We start from the raw sequence: 26,504 nt of genomic DNA, 5'->3' as shown, positions 1-26,504 counted from the left end.
AGAATGTGTCATCCTTCAGAGGAGCTCATGAGTCACTGCTCTCCATTTAGAAACATCCCGCAGACTTTACGTCACTCTGCATAATCTATCAATGGAGATGTTCTCGGTGTCAGAAGAGGTGAATGGATGTGAAGTTACAGCTATATAAAACAGCAGACTGTCACTGATATCAGAACCACAACATTTTCACCACTGACATACTGTTTAGCATCAACCCAATAATGCTGCATACAACAGAACATTCATAAAAATCCTGACAGTCTATATGCTAGATATACAGCTTTTGACCAAAAAATTACTAGTTATTTGTGACTTCTAGCAAATTCAATATTTGTAATAATTTAGTAATATTTACAATAAACTTTCTATAATTACACTAATTCATTATATTAATCACATTTGAAATATAATGTAATATAATAATATTTTTATATAAATATTACGGATGTTAATTTAATACTTTTGATTATTTTATGCTCCACTGAAGAAAGTCATACAGGTTTGAAACGACATGAGGGTGAGTAAACGATGACAGAATTTAAATTTTCCCTTTAATACCCTTTTAAATCCCATTAATTTCATGCCATTATTTATGCAACTGTACCTGCAGAGTAAATGCATTCATGCCACCACTGAGTTGCAATAAACGGTCTATAAATAATCGAAATACCAATTCAGATGCAGCTTTAAAAAAAAGTTTGTGTAATAAATGTGAATGAATGTTGAATCAAATATTTCTTTCTAAAGCTACTTTTCGTAACATCTATTTGATGTTTTTTCCCATTTAACACAATAACGACTTTAAATAATCCTTTTAGGGGTGATTTCTCAACCTTATTTGCTAAGCAAATATTTTGTGATCAATTTACTCGCCACTTTGTATAATTAATTAGATTAAAAAAATATATACTTGCTTGACAGCTTTATATAAATAATGCAAAAGTTATCATAACCCAATGAACAGAATACTGCTAGAATACATTTTTAATAACTGGCCAGTTCTATTGTAGATTACAAAGCTCTCTACTGTCTATTAGGGATGATATTCGACAGAGACCTACCTATTCAATATTACAACAATATTTAGCAGCCGATTTGATATGCATTACAAATAAAAAAATATATATATTTTTTTAATGCATTTGGATTGCATTGTGATGTTTTTTTCAACTGTTTAGACTCTCATTCTGACGGCACCAATTCACTGCATAGGATCCATTGGTAAGCAAGTGATGTAATGCTAAATTTCTCCAAATCTGTTCTGATGAAAAAACTCATCTACATCTTGTATCGTCTGAGGGTGAGTACATTTTCAGCAAATTTTCAATTTTGAGTGAACCATTCCTTTAATAATAACATTCATAATAATTGTGACATATTAGAAGTTTTGTCCCGTCTGTTAATAATCGAAATGTTCTGAGAGGAGCGCTTGCCGTCACCTGCGGATCCAGAAGGTGGTGGAGCTCCAGATTTCTGCCACTCCGTGGCCTCCGCAGCCAGTCTCTTGACGTACGCCTCATTCACATCCAACAAGATGTTCTCTGGCTTTATATCAGTGTGAATGATCTTACACTTGGTGTGCAGGTAGTCCAGGCCTTGCAAAACCTACACAGAGAAAATTTAGGTTTGACCTGCAGTAAACCACATTAAATGATTATGAGAAGAAAACACATACCTGTCGAATAATGCTCTTGACACATGGCAGCGGCAGGCCCTGGTAGTTGGACTTAATAATCCACTTCAGCAGATGGTGGCCGAGAACTTCAAACACCATACACACATCTGACAGCGCATGGTAAAGGGAAATGATGCAGAGTCCATGTCCTCTGGGAACACAAGCCAAGAGCTCCAGCTCATTACGAGCTGCACTTCACAAATAAAAGAGCGAGCTGGGCTGAATCTGGGCAAAGCGCCTACTCTCACAGCTGTGGCTCGAGAGATTGAGCGGGCAGCTGTAAACAGCATCCTGTACAGAAGCGAATATGAAGTGCACTAGAAAAACACCTGTGGATCCCTCATAAAACCAAAGGACACCTGTACAATAAACAGCGCCACTGAAAGGATACGGGTTCCGTTCACACCCGAGATCTTGAAGTCGTCCAATAACTGCACCACTTTCTCCCTGCTAGGATCGTTCTGGTCTGTGTTCCTGACCTGAATCCACCAGATGGGGGAAAAAATTATTCAGGGCTCGGACAGTTTTACAGACAAGACAAGATTTGAAACCATTTTCTTTGGTTTATTACAAAATTAAACGTGTTTTCATTTGATGAAACCACTTTCCTCGGGGCATGTGGATACACCTGACTTTCATTACTTTCCCACCACACTGTGGCACGCTGTCAAATTCATCTGACACTAAATGGCCTCGCGAATAATTCATCGTAATGGTTTCTAAGGCAGCGCTGGTGTCGGGGGAACTCACCGCTCTCAGGAGCTTGATCTCATCGAGTGCTGTTTCAGTGTAGTGCTCTGCGCTCTTAACCACTTTCATGGCCACAAAACGCTTCCCTCTGCAACCAAAACAATAAATTACCTCTCAGTACACATACTTCATTTTTAAATGGTATTGCAGACAGACAGGTGTAAGTGAACGTACTGTATGTCCCAAGCAAACCAAACAGTGGAAAAATGACCCCATCCCAGCTTGCGGATTACATGGTACCGTCCATTAAACAGGTCGCCTATTTTCACATGATGATAACCACCTAGAAAATGAGTTTTTGGCTGTTAGAAAACACCGTTAGCAACAAAACATCTGGAATTATTTGAATATCAGGCTCCAAAATAAACACTTTCTAGATCTATTATTTTATACAATTTATTCAAAACAAAACAAAATGACTGAAATACACCTTTTCAATGATTCATGAAAAAAATAAAAATAAATTGTTAGGCATAATCTTTAACGCCAAAGTCAGGTAATTCAAGTCAAGTTAATTTGTTATAAAATGTCATAGTTCAACTCCGCCAAAATGTAAGTATAGTTAGAAATTAATTATTCAAGAACTTTTCAAGATCTATGTTCACTCATTTGTATATATCAATAATACTAATATTATGTCTTAAATGGGGCTGCAATGCTTCCTCTATTCTACTAGAGTATTCGATTTAAAATAAAATCATTTTGCCTGCGTCTAGTAATCGGCTAAATACCGGAAGTGGTTATTAGACCGCTTTCCAAGGCTGCATGATATATTAAACCCATTTAAAAATCTTAATAAAGCATAATGCTACTGTGAATTCACCCCACTACGCAAACACTCAATATGCTAACTTTTCATCGCAATTTCAAAATAAAAGTTTAAACTCTCACTCCGAGTTTACATGTTTTGATACGTTTTACACATTTCCCACCATCCACATTCAAGAAATGACAGTGGCTACAGCATTTCTGTCATAGAGAGATGGCCAAATATTATAAGTAGACATCTGAAATAAATGTTTGGTATATTAAACAAGGATTAGATCGTGCAGTAAAGTGTAGAAACTATTGTCAGGCCTTTGGCACACTCTGCTGGCATTTGTTATGATGTGTAATGTACATTTGCTCTATTGTTTATAATACATTATGTATTTTAACAGTTTTGTTCAATAAAATTATGATTACTTGCTTTTGATACTTTATTTGAAATTATTATTATTGCCTCATTGCCATCATATGTATTTAAAGTCATTTTAAAAGCCATTCTTCATTAATTATAATTGTCCGATTACTCGATTAATTGTCCGAATAATCGACAGATTACTCGATTACCAAAATAATCGTTAACGATAGCCCTAGTCTTAAATTCTTCCAAACGTTAAACCAACAAGCTTTTATTTTTGGCAGAAAAATTCAGGGATCAAGCTCCTCATTTGTTGGCAACACCAAAATGCTTCTCAATACAAATCATTTGAAATGGGTTGGCTCACACTGTGTTCCCAAATACACTTATTATGAGTCACTCAAACTCAGCTGATGCAGAGATGTAGTTTGTGTGGAGCAGCACACAGCATGTTTACTATGAACTGAGCTGCTGAAAACACTGAATCGTGAGCTGTTGCATGCAAAAAGTAGCAGTGTGCACAAATGCACGAATATTCTATCTGCAATAATCATTCGAAAAATAAAAACACTATTTGAATTTCGTTAAAATGTTGCTGGCCGTTAATGCAGTAAATCCCTCATAAATTCTGAGCTGAGTTATCACTAAAATGAGAAATCATATACAAACACTGGAACATCATGCCCAGTCGAATGAAGAAAAACAACGGCACATCACTGCATTCACTACTGCAGGTAGGTGCAGATGTACCCCGAGCGAGCAGAGAAGACCACTCATTTTCTCTGCAGCCGGCTTCATTGTTAACAGACTAAGGCCGTGTATCCACCAAAGTTCATTTGTGATGCATCTGACACATTACTTCAGTGACTATTCTGTATGACAACAACCAAAGCGCCTCCGTAACGCTCGCAGGTCTTCTCAGCTAGGCATTTTCAGAAGTGCTGGCTAAAAACGCTTTTGTGGACACACGGCATAAGGAGCCGACTTTCCTGATCATGTTGATGTACATGTTTTTACACGATAACCATGCCGACTCAAGTGTATATGTACGTGGTTAAAGCCCGGTACACACCAAGCCGACGGTCGGCCGTCAGGCAGTTTTTGTTCGCCGGCCAACTAAGTTTTCTCAGTGTGTTCCACGCCATTGGCTGAAGTTGGTCCTCGTCGGCTTTTTTCCAGATTCGACACGTTGAATCAGCGTCGGAGATCACTGGTCAGTCGGGCCATCTGATGATTCTGATTGGCTGTTCAGATGGCGAACCAGTGCATGAGAAAAGCGCAGAACGGACGTGTTACCTGGCCGTCGAACGTCAGCTTGGTGTCCTTTGAGCCGACCCCCCGCAGTCTGCTTTCGTCGCCACTAGTTCTTCAGCGTCGGCTTGGTGTTTACCGGCTGTACAGACGTTTTTCCCCATGGAATGCTTTTTTCTGTACATTTTTTTTGTTTGCACTTATTGTTTAATGTTTTCAAATGAAAAACAAAGTCTCTCATTAAACAATTTAAATAAATGACTATTCGAATATTTGTTTTTTATGAGCTCAAATATTCCAAATGCAATATTTTTGAAAAACGCTAATCCCTAGCAAAAAGATAAGTGCTGCGCTTCACTCTGAAATGCGCAGTGTATTTATTTAATTAAATATCAGCCTCTGCAATTTAATAATCACATGTTTTTATTTTGATTAATCGCTCAGCCCGTTTACAATGCATACTCTTTCATTGTACACACGAGTCTCTCCCCGTACTATGATCACAGGACTCCTACCCTTGCAGTAGTCATTAGGATCCTCTTGTTCCTCATCATCTGAACCCAAGATCTCCTCATCTTGCTCCTGCAGTGAGTCAGGCTGCTGTGCGGCTCCCCTCGGGTGGGGATCAGGCCTGGAGAAAGAAAGCTTATCTTTAGCAAACAGATGTAGCAACCACAACCGCTGGCCAAATGTCTTCACACATCTCTCATTCTGGATGTGCTAGTTACAGGAACGCAGACAAATATTTATCCAGTGCCTTTAAAATGTTGTTATTAAAGTTTATTACCACCATCGTCTTGCTACTACACCATATAATCCATGAATGCCCATTGGGCTTCTCTAATGTCAGACATTTATGAAACCTATAAATCAGTGCAGGTGCAACGTTAAACCAAAGAAACTACGGTTATCTTGCAGAGTGAGAGAGACAGTCTTTGCTGGTTCACTACAGCTCAGCGGGAGCCGTGAAGAAAATCTTAAGAGGCGTCAAGCTGAGAGAAATCATAAAGCATTCAGTCTCTTTGAGTTGCTGTAGAAAACTTAAAGCCATAGTTCTCACAAAAAATGGAAATTCAGCCATTATTTATTGACCCTCATGTTGTTCCAAACCTGTTCTATCTTATGTGAAACACAAAATATCTATCTGTCCATACATTGGAAACCCATTGACTAATTATTGAGAGAACTATCCTTTTTAGCCTATGGTAAGATGAATTCAAATGCATTCAGCATTTTAATAATACATATTATCTTATGGTATATGGGCCAGTTAGGGATATCTGCCAAAAAAAAAAAAAAACCTGGGGGCATGTGCCAAGATTTGAAGCGAATGAGACCAGACGCTACACAATTTTTGTCAATCCAATTATTTTAATTATAGAAGTGTGATCCATTAATTCTACCTGCATTGTGTCTAAATATCTCACTGACCTTTTCAATATCACGCTACTCGCAGTGTTATTTCTATTGGTTGGCTGCACCAGCAGTGGGCATTAATGCGATTAGATATGCAGCTTTGTGCCGTTCCCGCTGATGAGTTCGCCTCGCTATGTAGCGTAATCTCTCTGAAGCAATTGGCAATTTTCTGCATCCTAAACTGGGCTCTGAACTGCGGCTTGGAAGTTCGAAACAAGTCCAAAATATCATAAGCCTTTACAAGGACACTTTTTGAATTAGCCGTTCTCAATACGGCTTATGAACAATGTCTGAAGCGGTGGATTAAATGCGGTGAGTTATTAAACAGGCATGTTTTTGCCGCTGCAGAACAGGTTTCTTTCTGTTGGTTTAGCGTAATTTTAAAGTTATACATGGCCAAACTAAACAGACTGAGGCAAATTAAAATCTGCAAGAATTATGAATAATACAGTTAAACATAACAGCCTGACACCAGAGCAGAGAAAAGCTTTTCCCACAAATCCCAGGTAACATCACATATAACCAATAAACATGAAACAGTTTAATTGAGAAGCTGTTATCTCTGTCTGTTAACCAACCGAATCAATTTTGTGCTTCGTGCGTCAGTGAGTATTTCAATAATGAAGGCACCACCAGCGACAAATAAATGCAAATGTCTACTTCAGATCCTGGGGATTTACAAATTGTGCTCTTTTGAGTTGATTAGTTTTGATTGAAGCAAGCAAACTTTGCAGTTTGCACAGACACCACACATATTTTAATGAACATGCTATTAGTCGAAAACGATTGTACAGCTGTGTGTTATGGGCCGAACATGGTGGGTGTTACACCAGAAAATAATTAATTTAGTCAGATTCCAGATAATTAGAGGCTGTGCTAGTGGGAGTTAATCAGTGGAGGTGTGTGTGAATGTGAAGCTGGTCTGGGGGGGGGGGGGGGGGGTACACACACACACACACACACACACACACACACACACACACACACGTGTATGCATACATGTGCCCATGGCTCAGAGCACAGCAGATGTTGAACCACAGCAGTCCTGCCAACCACTACTGCTCTAATCTCAAGGGAGCTCTCGTGTGAAGGGAAAAGCCATAAAACGAATATTCAAATATTCACTATTATCATTTAAATTTTTGCTTAATTTGATATTTCCAGCAAAAATCATTTTTACATTGCTTTTAATTTTGTCATTAAAGTTGGCATGAAACAAGTATTTTCCTGCTATTGTGACAATGTATATGTAAGTGAAATGGGTTTTTGAAAGAGTGCAGAACTTGACTTGATTGTTGTTGTGTGCTAATAGCTGGGATCTCATATGAGTGATAGGTTGCTGGTCAGTCCTTGTACTGGTGCACACATCTAGGGCCAAAATGACGCATTGAGGACGTTGACTTGTTTCAAAATCTTTGATGTGTCGCACTCTTTACATCAGGCTTGCAGTGGTATACCAGTCTCGCTGTATATCATGGTCAGACTCTTCGTTTTTTCCTAGGAGCACAAGTTAAAAATTTAGGAGTGCATTAAAAAAAGATTCAAGGGGTATAATGATAATTGATCAATGTGTTGTTCCTCAATAAAGGGATAAAAGGAGAAATTTGCAAGCAACATTAATTTTTTTAAAACACAAAAAAGAATACACTAGGGTTTTAAATATTTCTGCTTCAAACTGTATTTATTTATTATGCAATTATTTATAGGCTTTAAAAATTCAACTGTGTATATATAGAGCACGGTCAGCCACAATTAGGCATGCACTGAAATTTCAGCAACGGAAAAAAGGCATTTTCGTTTTTTGGCCGAAAGAGAAAAATGCGAGCAGAAAATATATGGCGCGCCACACCATCAACACTCTGGCACACCCTGAACTCTCGAGTCTGGCAGGGTTATATTAAGAGGCCACTACCATGAAGGTGTGCACATGGCCTGCAACAATCTTTAGATAGATGGTATGTGTCCAGGTAGCATTCACATGCAGAAGCAGCATAACACTACCTCTGCTGGCCTGCCTTCTTCCCATAGTGAATCCTTCTACCATCTCTTCCCCAGGTAAATGTCACACACACACCCAGCCGATCACCTAGTCCGAAAGAAAGTGTGATTCATCCGACCTTCTTCCATTCCTCCATGGTCCAGTTTTGATGCTAACATGCCCATTGTAGGAGCTTTTGGCTATGGACATGGGTCAACATGGGACTCTGGCTGGCCTGCAACTCTGCAGTTCCACAGGCAGTAAACGTCATTCTTTCAACATTTTTCTATCACGGCCAGCATTAAGTTTGTCAGCAGTTTATGCTACAGTAACTCTTCTGTGTGATCAGACCAGACAGGCTCACCTTAAGTTTCCCAGGTGCATCAGCAAGCCTTAGGGACTCATGACCTTGGCGCCGTTTCACCCAAATCAACCACTTTTGGCAGGTACCACACCCCACAAACTTTCATTTTGGGAGATGCTCTGATCATTCATCTATCATCACCATGCGTTCCTTGTCAAAGCCACTCAGATCTTTTCTCTTGCCCATTTTACCTGCTTCCAACACATGAAATTCACTTGCAGCCTAATACATCCCATCCCTGGACAAGTGCCACTGTAACAGTATAATCAATGTTATTCACCTGTCAATGGTTTTAATGTTGTGGCTGATCAGTGCAGATAGACGCACTAAATGGTTGCAATGATGGATTGAAAAAGCCGTTTCAAAGATAAATCTTATATTAAATCAATCGCCTATATCCACACTGTATAACTGACTACTCATCTGGAAGACCCATTGTTTCCTACACGGCTGTGCTTGTGTCCTCCCTCTCAGCGGCTTTCATGAGCAAGCTAATAAAAGTAACTTAAAAACATCCAACTTAAATATTTCATATCCACATATTTATTTATTTGGTAGGTAGCAAGATATTTTAAATTCAGATATGACGACCCACTGACAGTTTATATTGAATATCAATAGATAATATATTTTTAAGCTATATCACCCAGCCCTATTCATATACAGACTAAGGACTTTACAGTCTCGTCAGAACCTGCACCCTGACTAACTACTTTATTTCGGTCAAGTGCCGGAAATAACATATAAAACAAAGTTCACTTGAATGTTGTGGAATTATCACTGTGGCACTTCTAGAAAGAGTGGTGACAAAAACTTTATTTCATCATTCAAAACAATTCAAAGACGGATGCATTCATTAAAAGATAATGACGAGAGCAGCAATCTGAGTAATGAATGCTGAGAGACCACCGCAGACATATCTCTCTGCACAGCAGTCGACGAGACAAGTTACTGAATTAAGGCGCTAACATTAACACATCATTATGGTTTTTATACGGTGCAACAGAAAAGCGATTTTGATCTACTGTTCATACCATGCTAGATATATTTATGTGGCATGACCTTAAAATGTGTACATGTGAGTGAGATGTGAAAACAGCTAAACATGTCTTGAGCGAGTCAACAAGGAAGGACTTATTTAAGTAGTTTTGATAGGGTCATGGTGATACAGAGTTTAGCTATCTGCTGTTGCCATGCAATGTCGCAACTTACTGCAGTAATATAGAATGGGTGAATGTGCATTTCATGCCCAAAAGTATGTGGGACACACTGACACCACACCCATGTGTGCTTGTTGAAGCACATTTGGGTTTAGAGTTCAATATCATGGGCATTAGGGAGTATTTCCTCCTTAAAAGCTTCTATTATTCTGAAAAAAAAAGACATGGATTTGCTCCCATTCAGAAACAAGAGCATCAGTAAACAGCATCTCAAGTCATGCTATAGTCTGGGCTTTGTGCAGAGCTTGATTAATACTAATAATGTTATTTATTTTTCTTTATATTTTATAACAACTAATGATGCTTGGTTTGTGGAAACTGCCTTCAGATAACAACTGTTCTGTTGTGGGAAGGATGGGAAAAAAGACAAAACTTTGCCTAATCAGATGTGAAACCCAGACGTCTGGAGAGATTGTGGGCGATGCTATTTGTACTGTTGTCAGCACAAAGCGGTCGACATACCAGAATGCCTTGCATTTCTTTAGTGTCAGTCTGAGTATTCTCTTACCCTTTGAGTAATGTGTGGATAGGACATTGGTTATGTTATTTTTGTCTAGTGATGACCCAAGGCCTATTCGTTCAGAGAACAAATATTCACCTCAACCAAGACTGAGAACTAAAACAATGCTGTTTGATTTAGGCATCTAACCTGACTATGGTCTAGTCCAGTGGGATTTGACCATTGGGTTGCCAGACAAAACACCCATGTAGATAGATCCATGACATGCATTTACTGACCATAATAAGAGTGTAATGCACAGTCATTCACTGAAAACTCTAAATGATGACGGCTCTCAGAAGAACAGCAAATCAAAGCCGTAACCAGATTCAAATTCTCTCCAATTTGAAATCCTAGTGAAACTAAATGTCCTGCATGTGTGACACATAAATTCTTCAATCCAGAAACATTTAAAAGTTTTAGAAACATTAGAATCCTCTGATCAATCCTCTAATTCAGCTCTCAATCGTTGTCCTGGAGTTACCCAGACTGCTCATTTTAGATTCCAGAACCACTGTTTTACTTAATGCCATAAATCCTTTCAGGAAAAATTAAGATGAGGAATCATTCATCTGGTTGTTTAAGCTGGCAGGGAGCAATAGAGGGGGATGTAATCTACTGTTAAACATGCCATTTAAATTCTGCTTAATCTCAAGTCTACAGCGCATTGTTTTTAGCCTCAGACGGCACGCCTACGGACTGTCTGATACATGCTGCACACAAAATGACAAGAGCTTTCAAAATCAGAAGAATGAATCCAATGCAAACTGTCAAGAATTGTCTAGGTCATATTTCACCACATAACAATAGAAAGAAAAAAGATTTTGCTTAAAGCAAAACGACATTTTTATGATACTTTCCACGTACTCTTTCTCAGTCTACAAGTCTATGTAATGCTATAGGGTTGTAAATGATGACTATGATTGATTAATTGTTGTTAATAAATTAATTGATTTATCTTATCGTATTTCGATTAATAACACTGAACAGACAGGATACCAGACAGACCCTGGAGTAACTGTTAATATGCTGAAAACCCGTGAGGAACACCCTCTTTATGCTTTAAACACATATTTTGTTAAAATCCATACTGTTGCATGCATTCATTAAAGTCAACTTTAAAGCGCCCCATTATGGATTTTTGAAAACAAGCTTTCATGCAGTCTGTAACACAGCTTGAAGTGAATGAAAACGTCCTGCAAAATGTTAATTCTGAAAGTGCACTGTGTATAATGTTATTGTCTCTCAAAAGAAAGAGTCGACTCTGAATCATTGAAATGAGTCGTTTTTAAAACGAATCCCAAACCGTTTCATGTTGACGTCAACATGAAACATTAGCATATTGCCCGCCCACTTGTTGCGCACGCAGACCTGGGAAAACTTGACCCCGGACTAATCACTGCAGATTAGTGTCACGTAAAGGAGGGGTTTGGCAAAATTAATCGTTGAGCGAATCGTTGAGCAAGTAAGATAAAAATAAATGCATACTATAAGACAATGAAAGGTTTTTACCAGAACACATTTAAACAAAGTGATGTTTACTAAGTATCAGTATTCGCTTGTGTAGAGTAAATTTGTGAATCTTTGAAATTGACTTTACTATAAAACCAGACTGCTCATTGTGACTAAACCACAGGTGATGGGTGTTCAGAGAGGTTGCATCAAAGAGGCTATGTTCTTATCGCCTCATCATGGATCCAGTCTCTGAATCACATTTCCATAATTCCCTCCATTACTTTAAGTTGTTTTTCAGCAAAGGCGGCTTCTATTAAAAGCCTCAAGCCTTAGCAACCAGCCTGGACTATTCATCTGAACCAAAACTTCACCTCCCGAGCCTCTTGATGCATGCCATCCTTCATAACACATTCAGCGAGAGAAAAACAAGGGGGCTGTGTGTGTCTGTGCATGAGTGTTGGTCCGTGTGAGCGTCGTGAGTGGGAGTGAAACGTTTGGCGCACAGAGAGTTAAATTCACTCTTAATACAGAGCTCAGCCTTCAGAACTTCTCCAGCCCACACAACAAACCACAACACGTCTGACATTCTCTTGTCTTGTGTCAGAGTGCTCACGCATGCATCAAAACAATCCGCTCTTCCAGAACACAAATGCCTGACTCTTAAGACCAAGCTACCATTGTTTTCACTCGCGTGCGGACTGCACTGCAGCATTAGAGCTCGAGGCAAAGGAAGGTTTTCAAATCGATTTCATTTAGTGCAAAACCTGTCCCGTGTGGCCTTTCCCACCTGTGGTTTTGCTCGGGTAACAATCTCCTGATTGCATCAAACTAGGTGAATTCACTAAGCAGTGGCTTTTCATTAAGACGCAATCTGGGGTCCAGCCTGACCGTATACAAATCTGCAAAAAGGTGAAGGTGCACAAAACAGCGAGGGGCCGTTGATGCTGTTTAGCGCACGGCTGCAGCACAACATGCATTCAACACGTCTCCCTCGCTCTCATCTCCCTTTGCCACGATTCATCTCAGACAGACTCGTTAAGAAAGCTGAATTTAATCTGAAAACTTCACACAGTGTGTGTCCACCATGCATTTTTAAGCAGCATCTTCAAGGATACGCGTGCATGTCTTTTGAGAGGAGTTTGATCAGCTCAGAAAGATGCGTGCAGAGCTGCAACATTAGAAATTTGATGATAAATCACTGCACTACGAGTGCAAATTTAGCACATTTTGGGAAACTGTTTCTATTCAGTTTGGGTAACACTTGTTATTAGGAAATACTTATTTATATTAAGTATTATAATATATGTACAAAAAAAACTATAATTAAACAGATATACATTTACATACACCATTAATATACAAATTTGTCAATGGTAGTTTTTCTGCTAAATATTTGCATAATGAAATATGGAAAGAAGTAAAATATGCATAAGTAGGTCATTATGCAAATATTTAGCAGAAAAACAGGCATATCAACAAAACATTGTATAAATATAATTTTCTGCTTAATATTTGCATAATATTTATACATATATTTTCTTATATAGAATATATTTTAATTATAGCTAAATATTTCAATAATGTAATTTTTTATTTTTTTTAAGTTTTCTCCTTATAAATATAACATTGCATGGACGTTTTTTAAATTGCAGATTTGCTGCTGTATAATTTAAATAATGTTATACACATTACACATAAATACATGTATGTAATACATGGGGATAAACAGTTTCCTAAACTAGTCCAATTTTAAAGAGCCCTTCAACTATTTTTCCCTTTGAAGCTCCAAACATGAAGGAAAATAACTCGCCACGAGCAACTAGATGAAACTGCATTCACCAAACTGTCAAAGCACAAATGAAATCAAAGCTCTCAAACACATGGCACACCAGAAATGTGCTTACGAGGCACTAAAGATGCAAACAGAGGTGTAACTTTGCTCCTTACCTACAAGATGCGCGGATGCCCATGAGAGACAGTGCTAATGATGGCAACAGGGGCTGGCAGGCCAGAGACAGAGCCATGTACCAGAGGCAGAGGAGGGCCACCTCAGTGCACACAGATGCACAGTGAGGCAGAATGCTGAGGAGCTCGATCCCTCCCTCTCCCGCTCGCTCTGCTTCCGTCAGCAACAAGAGCCCGCCCTTCCCTCGGTGCCACGCGCTCCAGTTGGCTGGGGGAAGCTAGCACTGCATTGCAGGTAAAAACACTGCCACCTCCTCATTTCTCCTTCATAACGCCAAGCGTTCTGCCATCACTCATCCCATCTGCTCTCTCTCTCAATTTACAGCAGAAAAAGGCAGCCAGCTCACAAAGGCGAGTTAGACGCGCTCTTGCTCATAAGATCCGTGTCTCAGTCTAAGCAAGCCTCTTTACAACCTTGTTAGTGAAGGCAGGTAAGCAGCACTGAGTCACGGCAGTGAGACAGAGACAGAGAGAGAGGGTCTATAAGAGGGCACTCGACACAATCAATTACTCTCATCTCTCGCCCCTCTGAGACGTGCACAACTACATGAGAGCTACTTGACAGAGAACATCTCAAATGAAAGACCCCAATCTATCATTACAATATTTTTATAGTATTTATTGCAATTGAAAGCACAGGAGCTTTCAGGAGATGGAAAAAATGATTAACCTTGAATTGCAAAAGCCAATCAGAACGCAGTCTTTTTTTCCTGTAAAAGTGGAAAAGCTTCTGCTGCAAAAAACTGCAGTTCTGCACAGAAAAGAAAATCTGTTCTTAACCCGCTAGTCTTGAGTACACTAATAACAGTGGCCAGGAGAAATAAAAACAAAACAAACTAAACAAATTATCCCAGTGCCAAATGACGAGATTTAAAAATAAATAAAATAAACTTGCAAAAAGCCTGTTTTAAAGTGACTTAGAACGGAGTCATTTTTTTCAAGAATCAGTTGGATTACACTAGCTGAACTGTATTTGATTAGTAAAAAAGAAGCAGTTAAGAAATCGGTTGTAGTTTAGTTTAGTTAAGCTTGTACGACACTCGTTGCACTGTGCATCTTTGATTCAATTAAAAAATGGCTCATGTTTAAGAACTGGTCACACTACACTGGCTGTGCTATATGTATGAAAGGCCGTTTCCGCCACTGAATAAAGAATTTAAAAAAAGGTTATTGCGACTTTTTTTCTTACAATTCTGACTTTTATTTATTTTTTCACAGAATTGTGAGATAAAAACTGGCAATTCTGACTTTATCGCAATTGCGAGTTTCAGAATTGCGTGATATAAACTTACAATTGCGAGTTCTAAAGTCAGAATTACGATCTATAAAGTCAAAATTGTGATTCTGACTTTTTTTCGTAGAATTTTGAGATATAAACTTGCAATTGCGTGTTATAAAGTCAGAGTTACGAGATATAAACTGGCAATTGAGAAAAAAGTCTGAATTGTGAGTTTATATTACGCAATTCTGACTTTATTTCTCAGAATTGCGAGTTTCTCGCTCCCAATTATGACTTTTTAACTCACAATTGCAAGTTTATATCTCGCAATTCTGAGAAAAAAAGACAGAATTGTGAGTTTATATCATGCAATTATGAGGATAAAAAGTCGCAATTACTTTTTTATTTTTTATTCAGTGGTGGAAACGGGCTTCCATATATATGTTTTTGATTCTGTCAAAAAAACTAAACGGCTCATAAGAGTCATTTGTTCAAGAACTGGTTGGACTACACCGTGTGTTTTGGATTCAGAATAAAAAGTACTGAATCAGAGTTAATAGAGGGTATACACATGACGTCACAGTCAGCTGGATTGAGTGCGGTTCCGCCCACTGAGGTTGTGTTCCGGCGGGAAGTGGCGTCGATGCAGTTTTTGATTCTGTAAAAAGAATCAGCTCATAAGTCATTTGATTCAGCTAAAAACATACAATGCAATCAGTCAGGCTTCATTGGTCACTCTGTATTTTTATCATAAAAACACCCGTCTCATAAGAGCCATTAGTTCAGGAATTGGTTGAAATTCAATGGTCACTCTGCATGCTTCTGATTCAGTCAAAAATAATCTAGAATTAGAATCTAGTTTAGACTACACAGTTCACGCTGTATGTTTTTGATTCAAGTATGTTAACAATCCAGCCATGCTAGATGCCAATCCCAATGTGGACAAACCTTCAGCTGATAGCCTTTACTTTTTTGTTGTCATGCTGGACAACTACTTGACATTTTATACTCCATTTTATCTTAAATTAAATGATTTTGTCTTCTGTACATAATACACTCTCTCTCCACTCATCAAGCACTTTCCTAATAGATGGAGAGACGTGGGTGGAGGATGCTGGTATGAACTAATACACTGTAAAACGATATGAGACTCTCCACTATGAATCACAAAATAACTGACTGACATGGAGCTGTTCATTAAAATCTAAAGAAGTACAGACGGAAAAAAAGTCTTACTCAAACGCACAAGCAAAAAGCTGAAGAATGTGCAGCATGCAGGACTCTTAAAAGAAAAACTGCCCTGGTCCTACAGTAGGACACGTCACTAGATAAAATGCATTTAATGGTCTACTAGTTTCTTAGCAACCACAAAACCTTTGGCAATAGAAGAAAGGTAGGGTCTCTCTGACTGACAGGGCTATAAAACACTTTGCCACGTGTATTGCATAATTTATCATTATGCAATTAACAAGCTTTTCATAGTGTCGACATTCATGTGAGTCTGTACTTCACTGCTTTAAATTCTTGACATTTTGTTCCCGTTTCAGCCCTGAATAAATTATACAATTTGAGAATTAAATAATTTCCGCTTTCAATTGCACATCAACACATTTATGCCTAAAATAAATTATGTGAACATCACAGAGCACTGAACACTCTCATGCGCTGTACGTTTCATTCATACTCGAAGCCGGAGGGCGCTCATGCACAAACTCCAAAACGGACTCATATAAAAAGTAATAATAACTTTTTACATAAAAATGGAAAAAGTGTTTGTAGTATATATACTGATTGTACAATCATAACCATAAAATTGTCAAAATATTGTAAAATATTTATCAAAAATATTATAGAAGACTAATTATTGATTATTGTCCAGCAGTGTATGTATGCTTTATTGGCTTTGACCGATTACTTACACTTATTTGCGTCAGAATCCCCGTCTTTGCGAGTATCCTCGTGAACACAGTGATTTAGGTCTTAAGAGAGTGTAAACAGCTGAAAATGTACGCATATGTAACAGTAAAGGGGAAGCCGTCCAATATTCGTCTTATCTGCCATTCATATTAAACAAACAACAGTGAGAGAAAATCTCACTGCTCTTGACTAAATCACTTTTGTAACTTTAATAAGAAGTTAATAAATGTATAATAATGATATATTTATATACTGTATATGTATAGAATCTATACATAATACATGTGTTAATTACATCTCGCTAGATGGATAGATATAATTAACACAGTGAAGACTAATTAATTTACACAATGCACGTATGTAGCGTTTCTTATAGTAGTTTTGTCCTATTGCTTGCAAATAGTTTCTTATCCTTATTTCATCACTGACTGTTTCTTTATATTCAGTGAACTTGAGGTTTTTTGTTTTCTGCTCTTTTTAGGCTTGTATTAGTTTGATATTGACATCGGTGACAAGGATTATGAAAATTCTATGGTATCAAAAAATGTAATATCATAAAAACCTTTTTAAAAGAAAAAAATAACTATATCGTGATATAAGATTTTGGTCATATTGCCCACTCCTACCTCCACCTGTAAAACCATTCCTGTTTTGGGGGGTGGCCTCATTGTTGCTCATCTACTGCACCTGTTGTTAATTTCATTAGCACCAAACCCCCCTGCTACTTCACTGACCAGATCGATATCCCAGGAGTTTAACTGACTTTTGAAAGCCCTAAATGCTCTTCACATTAAATACATGAGAAAGATTATTAACTATAATGCAACACAGCAACAACCTTCCCCATCTATGCCACTCTGGTAAGCTGAAGAAATAACCAAACAGCTTCAGTCAAGCATTATTGGACAATAAGAGGGTGTCATATACTAGGACTGACGGAATTAGCTTGCGGTCTGAGAGCTGCAGTTAACGGAGCATCATTGGGCATGCTAGATTAAACCTGCTGTGTTATGCAATCTGTGCCAACCAGAGAGAGAGGGAGGTTTTCATAGGGCATGATGACAGCACATCAGTCTCTGCTGATTCAGTCAGTGTGCATGTTTTACAGTAGCACATGCATTTCATAACTCTACCACCGTGTCCTAACCAGCTGCAGCAGCGACACATAGACGGATGCTCGGTTTCCATTTCTGCAGTGTTGCGCCAGGTAGCCCCATCCAAACTGCTAAATTTTGCTCTTCATGCATATTTCCCATGCAAAAGTCACTGCCACAATGCTAGAGTGTAGTAGGAGTTGGTATGAATTAAATGAATGCATTTCATTTTTGAGTGAACTATGACAGGGTCCAATGCTGCTCCTGGAGGGGCACCATCTCTTTGAACTAGGGCTGCGCTATATGGCAAAAAAAAGTCAACTAGTTAACTTAATATCATTCAAGTAACTTTTTCTTTAATAACCCTCTAGTTGAAGAAAATTCTAAAAATCACTTGTTAAATATATTTGCACAAAAGATGCACGTACTATAACTACATCTTGTGCAAACTTGTATATGTATAATAAAAATGCTTAAAACAAATCTCAAAAGTCAAGGTACTTCAAATTCAAAATGACTGAAGGTAGACTATTATAAACTAGAAATGTTCTGTAAAAACAATGAACAGCAGCTTTCAGCCTGTCACCATGATGCAAACATGAAATATACATACCGTAGTAGTTCTTTACAGGTTTTTTATTCAATTGTGCTGCTTTCCATTGTTTTTCTATGCACTTTTGACTGTTGCACTCGCGTCTCCTGTATGAAACAGCATTCTAAAAACATGGCACTCACTCAAGTTCAACTCCCATCTTCTTGCATTTTTTCCTACTCCACCGCCCGGATCGCGGGTGTCAACACAAAAGCGCATTCTGTGTGAATGGCATGTACAGTGATATATTCTACTTATGGTCCTCCACAGAGTGAGCGGTTAATCGCATGCTCTGATGCGGTCGGACCATTCTTTTCTCTTTACTGTTATCACTGGCATGTTGTCAAAGTCTCTAATTCTAACGTTTGGTATATAACGTTTGGTCAACATCATGATTTATAAAAAAAAAAAAGGGCATCTTTGAATACAGATTTCAAGTATGAGTTCATATAGTTAATCAATATCACAAAAATTGCCATGATTACAAATGTAATATAGTTTTTTTTACTATATTTTACAGTTTTTTTACTATATTTAACAGTTCAATTAACAAGAGGTTAATTAAGAGACTTGTGTTTTACATACCATATTGCCTGTTTTTGCACAATTTCGACAACAAAAATAACAGCCACAATGCTGTTTTGCGTCTCTGAGTAACATGACAATGTTTCGTTCCTGTTTTAATTTCACTTTTAACAGTCCCTCCAGAACTCCACGATTTTTTAAATGTGACAAATTTGCTATTTTTTTTCTTTTAAATTATGATATCACATTTAACAAATTAACTCAAGTGAAATCACCTTTATTTATATAGTGTTTTAACAATACAGATTGTGTCAAAGCAGCTTTACAGCATCAAATAGGAAAATAGTGTGTCGGTAGTGCAGAAGGAAAACAGTAAACACTCAATTTTCAGTTAAAGGTATTTCATTATTGAATTCAGTGATGTCATCATCCAGCTCAGTTCAGTTCTAATAGTATTTGTGCAATCAAGTCAACGATATCCCCGGAAATAATGTGTCCCCATGTCCTGCATTAAACAACATAAACACATCTAAATACTAATTCAGATGCAGCTTCTGTCTTTCCTCTGCATTGCAAAGATGAATTTTATTAATACTGATTTAATTTGCTTGGTAAGAGCCCAAATGTCTTATTCTAATTCACTGATTAAATGTGAGAATTTGACTCAAAAGATAATGCACACTTTTAGAAAAATGGCTTTATAAAGGTAAAAATGCCCATAAAAATCAATTGACACTTATTGGAAAAGATTAATTTCTATCAGTGTGAACGGACCACCACACACAGAATATGAAGAATATCAAAAACTTTAGGAGTCAGCTATCCACAGTAGATACCACCACACTCAGCAAAATATTGTCTAATTATCGATACCGATAAAATATCAGAAAATAGAGATATTATTTTTTGTTAATATCGCACACCCCTAATTTCAAGACTTTCAAGAGTTGATCAGTCAAGTAACTCGAAACAGGAACCGCCCTGCTGCTAAACAGGCCAGTGCAGCATCCGCATGGTGCTCAGCTTCCCAAAACAGTGACCTGATTTGGTTTCATGCAGTCCATGCTGAGAGCCACATACTCTGCCATCTGCAGTCCTCCAGACACCCTGTACTGCAGTTGTGGAGGATACAGCTTACATAATGAGTATCCTCCCAGCTAGGCAAATCTCAGCTCGGTGAACCGCAATACCAGCCCTTTAAGTTTTCCAGCACTGCACCAGAACTTGTGCACAGTGACAGATAGGCTGTATACACCTGGGGAGACAACTTCCCAACTCGGGGAACACACAGGGTGCAGATACGAGAGTCCAATCTCACTTTTGCAGGATGCTTGACAGAACCGGGTGGTCAGCAAGTTTCATGCATACATGCATCAGAGAGGTCTACAAGGATCTAACACAGGATCCACTTACTCAGTGCAAACACGCATCCCACAATGGCCTGACACTCCCCAAAGAGTCCCAACCCGAACGCATCAGCTGTCTGATTAAAATTGAATACAGCATCAATAAGTCAGCAGTGCCACCTCAGCCACACACACGCACACACTCACTTGCACCTCAGACCGCTGGCGAGTTTCACCACGGCAGTGTTGAGTGAAACGATCCAGTCCAGGAGCCACATGGCAGAGGAGGACAGCGCGGGGCAGGACGGTATGGTGCGAGCCACAGTTGAACCGCAGATGAGACTTTCTATCTCCCAGAGTGTGCCTGCTCTCTGCTCACTGGCCGCCTCAACACTAGTGAGCTGGAAAACAAGGCAGCGCAGGAGGAGGGGAAGGGCAAGAGAAACAACAGCAGAGGAGGAGGGTGATAAGTGAGTGAAAACTCACTCTCTCCTAACACGGTGTGGCGTAAATGCACCGCAGGAGGAGAGGGCACGATGACAGCCTTTGTAGAGAGGCTCACGGAGAATAGTCATACACCCCGCCTCTCTTCTGCAGAAGGGCCGGGCTGAAGGTTCTGTCGCTCTGTCGACATGCCGTATTTCAAGGACACAAGCGGACCCCAGAGGGCATGTTCCCTTCTGTTTGTGCTTCACCTTTGCATTCGGTAGATGAAAGAGTGTGTGTGAGGGAACGAGAGAATAAAATGCACCAGGTTTGATGGCTGTCACAAAGCGCTGTTATGTAACGGCTCTCTTCAGGGCAGATGTGCGGCTGTCCAGTGTTTAAGAGAGGAACACACACAAATACACTATGTAGGTCTTCATAGTTTAGCCATCATTTTGTCCCAGAAGTTCTTAGTGAATTTTAGGGAGATGATGATCTCCATTACATTGTGGATCTCTGATCCTTAAGCGTTGGTTTGTTTTAATTTTGTTTTAAGACAGAGACATACAAACAATTAGCCAAAAGTAGGGAGAATAGGAACAGCATATTTTGCCTGCCAGACTCAAACCTGCATAACCCACAGATAGTTCAACCTAAACCTAAATTACAGCGATATCGTCAACTTGATTGCACAGATACTATTAAACTGAACTGAGCTGGACGATGACATCAATGAATCAATGATGAACTGACTTTAACTGAAAATTGAGTGTTTACTATTTTGCATTATTACACACTAATAATCCTACTGAATATACTGTAAAGCTGCTTTGACACAATCTACATAGTTTAAAGCGTTATATAAATAAAGGTGACTTGACTTAACATCACTGATCCCCACTGACTAGCAGCGTTTCCATTACCCTTCAAATGTGCAAATTAAAATTGTAAATTGAAAATATGCCTAATGGAAACACGTCAATTTAGCAAAACTCCCATATATCACAAAAAAAAAGTGTTATACTCACATGAGGTGGTTTTTCAGGCAATTCAAAAAAGGAATATTTTGCTAAACTTTTTTTTCGCATTTACAGGACACATGGCGTATGTAAAGTCATTCTTCAATCTACTACAACCTCCAAGAAACACTTTGTGGCCGCTCTCTAGTATAAGGGGCTTTCCCTACCATTAATGCTCAGACAATTCACACTGCACACGTCTGTGGTCATTGACTCAAGTCAATGCTTGTGTTTATACGAGCCGCGCCATGCACGTTTCTGAAGCGGTTCTCCGCACTGCTTCTGTAAAGATACACGCATACGCCTCATTCAAATAAATATAGCCAAAATCCGTCAAAATGATGACAATGCGAGAGGAAAAAAATTAGGTTTTAGTTGCATAACATTGGTTAACGGAAACACCGTCATTTCGCAATACTTTTTTTTATATTTATAAAATATTGCAACAAGTTGAGCAAATCTGCAATGGAAACGTGCCTACAGTATAGACAACAACAACAAAATATCTTCATTTAGGTTCTTCAGAAGTATGAAAGTCATAAGGGTTGGAATGACATGAGGGTGAGTAAACAATGACAATTTTAATTTTGGGTGAATTAACTAGGGAAGCAAGATTAATCGAATGCGATTGTCAGTAAACCCAGTTCTGTGATTAGTAGTAAATCTCCATCAGGTGCTTTCAGACGGAGCAGCATTTACTACACAGAGCCATAGTTCACTGACAAGCTACGCCACAAATTTGCAGACGATATAATCGCGCAATTATGAAATCGAAGATATGGTTCACGATAATGACAGCAGTTTGCGTAGCTTCTACGGCTCTGCGCATGACAATCGCAGCTTTTGCCTAATCGCAACTGCGATTTCACTCCCTAGAATTAACCTTTTAATCAAAATAAAACACTGAACGGTCAAATTCTGAGCCAATCATATACTCATAATGAATACTCACTTCACCATCCAGCTCTGATACACAAATTAGCCTTGACTTTGGGCATCAAAACTATATTTACGGTTTGAATTTCAAAATAAAATTGACAATTTGAGTGGCGTTTCATATCAAAAGCAACAACACACAAAGCTTATTGCAGTTATTGGATGGTAAGTGGGCTAAAAATACTGTTTAGTGAAGTTTTAGTCGAGCATAACCATTAGGGGTGTGAACCTACACTGGTCTCACGGTTCGGTTCGATTATGATTATGTCATCGATTTGGTTCAATGCGATATCACGATGCACAATTTTCAATCTTACTTCACATGTATACAATTTTGTCAATAAATACAAGCAGTCAGGTTTATGAACTGAACCTTTAATTTTACCAGCTCAAAACAACACACTTCTTGAATGCATCGTTTTTGGCTGAGCTGGGTCCACCGTGGCACTGACAGGCGTTAACAGCTCAGGGTGAAAATGGCTGACGTGGTTTCTCAAGTTAGTGGGATTACGCCCTGCATATTTGAAAGCTTTTAAAGTAGTTGGAGCATTTTTAATTACTCGCACTCGCGTCTCGCCTCCCTCCGCCATTGTATGCTAGCATGTATGCGATAAATGACGTCAGCGTCAGTATGTTTTAATCGGTTATGCATCTGCATTGCAGCGTAGAAACGATTAATTTCGACACCATAGACTAAAAGATTGATCCTTAGGATTTAAGAATTGATATTGGTTCATCAGAACAGTTTAAAATAATAAAAATCAGTATTGCCAATCCAATCGAGACACTTCATGAAATAGTTAACGCGTTTGAGAATATTTCTTATAAAATAGAAAAAATTAAAACATAAGCCTACTGCTGTGTCACATGACAAGCATGATGAGTTTTCTTACATAAAGACATCGATACACCTCAGAATTTACTTTATTAACCCCCCAGAGCTCTTTTTATGATGGATGGATGCACGTTTTTGAGCTTCAAAATCTCGGCCACCATTCACTGCCATTATAAAGCTTGGAAGAGCCAGGGCATTTTTACTATAACTCTGATTGTGTTCGTCTGAAAGAAGAGAGTCACATACACCTATGATGGTTTGAGGATGAGTAAATCATGGGGTAATTTTCATTTTTGGGTGAACTTTCCCTTTAATAGATAAGCTCTCTCAACACAAAGGACATTATTATAACGGTTTCTACTATTATAGCACTAACCACTGATGTTTTCAAATCATGTTCAGAACTCGTTTCACAACTTCATACCGAACAATATCCACAATTTACTCACTTCTTGCTGGGTTTCTTGGTTTTGGTCCTTTTCTTCCTCGCCTGAAGTGCAAGTACTGTCAAAAACACAGTTTTATTTAGGCACTTCTCATAAATTATTCAGTATACGAAAACTATTAATCTATAGGCTAATACAGCTCAAATTAATCTTTTATTGAGACCAGTATTAGGACATTATTTTTTATCTCGCCACAAAACCATTATCAAAAGTTGGTAATCATAGATAATCAACATTAAAATGGTCACTTCATATGAACGAAAAAGAACCATAAAGACTGAAAAATATATTTATAGGCTATATTTATTATAGCGGCCCTAAAAGTGACTTATGCTTTGACTGTAGACAATAATGAGGCATTTAACATGGTCAGCAAAATATTTAAATAGATTCATTTCTAAGTTTTGGGATTTTGTTGACACACAAACAGCAGTGAAAGCAGAATGAAGCAAACACATTTCCGATAAACATCTTAAAGTCGAACGAAAACAAGAGAAAGTTCAGCTAGCAACAGCTCACAAGAGCAAGAAAACACATTAATATAATATAACAAACAGCGATTACAATCAGAGGCAAGCTAAAAGACTCATAAATAAGGAACAATTGTCCGCGTTGCTGATAAACAGCGCAATATAAGCAGATGTCGCTGTAAAGCCGCAGTATTGTTATATTAGCAGTAACGTTAGCTAAACACACATGGGCTTTGTCTCTATCCGCACACACTGGGGACTCTCTCACAGCGCCTAAGTTCACAATACAGACATGATTCAGACTGGATGCTATGTTTACTTATATCTATATGTACGCTGTTGTAACAGACTGTTGTGGGGAACGGTAGTTAGCGATTTGATGCTCACCTTTCCTTTCCATGCTGCACCGGCGGCTAAGTGCTCAGATCCACATGTAACGGTCCGCGCATGCGCACTAAACTTCCCCAACAACAACTGAACTGAACAGAGCTACAGTTCGTCACACCCACATCACGTGTACTTACATGAGTCCTGGGCTGTTTCATAAAACAGGTTTATTTCAGTTAGTTTGACTTATTGTCACTTGATTTGGTTCAAAATAAGCCAGACAAACTGAAATAAGCCTGGGTTATTTGGTAAACTTCTTTTATGAAACAGCCCCCAGCACTGAGAAGTTGTCACAAGGTTTTGAGTCAAAAGTCGAGGATGGTTTAATAGCTGTTGGTTGAACAAGGGACCATTCAGACAAGAGTCTGTGTGTATGAATATATTTTAAATACATGTTAACCCTCTGGTGCTGTTCGGTCACTTTTTTTTTTTGGTTTTGGCACTGTGAACACACACACACACACACATGTTGGTTTTTGTGGTTTATGGGGACTCTCCATAGGCGTAATGGTTTTTATACTGAACAAACTGTGTGTGCTATTGCCCTACACCAACCCTACACCTAAACTTAGCCCTCACATGAGACTTTGTGCATTTTTAGATTTTCAAAAAAACACCATTTAGTATGTTTTTAAGCCTTTTGAATTACGGGGACATAGGCAGTGTCCTCATAAACCACCTTCATATTGTAATACCTCTGTCATACCCATGTCATTATACAAATTTGTGTCCTCATAAACCACATAAACATGCACACACACACACACACACACACAAACACAGAGATACACACACACACACACACACACAGAGCCAATTTTCAATATATCAACCTCAAATTTGGAACACAACTTTAAATTTATGCCTTTGATTTTCTCGTAGTTTTAGGGTAAAACATATTTTGCAAGCAAAATATCAATAATATATTAATAATAATATTCCGAGCAGCTGAGTCCTTAGCCATCTTCAAGAATCGGCTAAAACACATCTCTTCCATCTTTATTTGAACCTCTAACTCTAGCACTCTCTATTCTAATTCCATTCTTTAAAAAAAATTAACATTAGCTTCTCTATTCTTTTTGTATTCTATCTGTTTTATTTTTATTTATTATACAATTAACAAAAAGCAAGAAATAAAAGCTTCTAACACTAGCTTGCTCTATTCTTATTCTTATTATTTATTATATAATAAAAAAATTAATGTGCATTTTTATAATAAACAAACTTCTAAAACATTTTTTTTTTGCCTTTTTTTTTTTTTTTACTTCAGCAACATCTGCCAAGTATATTTAAAAACAAAAATAAAAATAAAAAAGAGTCCAAACTGAAGTCTGTACTCCAAAGCATTCAAGATTTCCAACAGTTTAGGTTGAATATTCCATTGTCAGGTCTATGTGGTTAACAAGCAATAAATGGATCATAACTATTCCATAAATACAATTTGCTACCACAAATCACCTAAAAATAGAAATACATTATAGAACTGAAATATAATAATGAGAAAAAAAGTCATTTTTGAATAAGTAGCACCAGATGGTTAAACACAGATCCTGTGTTCAGACATTTTTCTCAAATCATTGTCAATCAGTGCAGTTT

General features: G+C 38.2%; 1 protein-coding gene across 4 annotated transcripts in view; it reads right to left on the bottom strand.

Moving 5' to 3' along the window:
* The window catches only part of srpk1b (SRSF protein kinase 1b), a 35,502-nt gene extending 10,499 nt beyond the window's left edge, over positions 1–25,003 (bottom strand). Inside the window, exons 1-8 of one of the 4 annotated variants that reach the window (XM_079396442.1) lie at positions 24,909–25,003; positions 24,055–24,109; positions 5,315–5,430; positions 2,600–2,708; positions 2,426–2,513; positions 2,067–2,154; positions 1,676–1,782; positions 1,440–1,605 (exon numbers count right to left, since the gene is read on the bottom strand). In XM_079396442.1, coding sequence (XP_079252568.1) covers positions 1,440–1,605; positions 1,676–1,782; positions 2,067–2,154; positions 2,426–2,513; positions 2,600–2,708; positions 5,315–5,430; positions 24,055–24,109; positions 24,909–24,921 — 742 coding nt within the window. In that variant the 5' untranslated portion in view covers positions 24,922–25,003. Of the gene's footprint in view, positions 1–1,439; positions 1,606–1,675; positions 1,783–2,066; positions 2,155–2,425; positions 2,514–2,599; positions 2,709–5,314; positions 5,431–13,678; positions 13,797–20,596; positions 20,794–24,054; positions 24,110–24,908 lie in introns of those variants that run through there. The other 3 variants (XM_079396441.1, XM_079396443.1, XM_079396440.1) reach the window with 3 other exon arrangements.
* Between the last annotated feature and the right edge of the window lie 1,501 nt (positions 25,004–26,504).

Source organism: Barbus barbus (assembly GCF_936440315.1).
Source record: "Barbus barbus genome assembly, chromosome: 37".
NCBI lineage: Eukaryota > Metazoa > Chordata > Actinopteri > Cypriniformes > Cyprinidae > Barbus > Barbus barbus.
The sequence above is the reverse complement of the archived record's forward strand: the minus strand, read 5'-3'. Positions and strand labels throughout refer to the sequence as shown.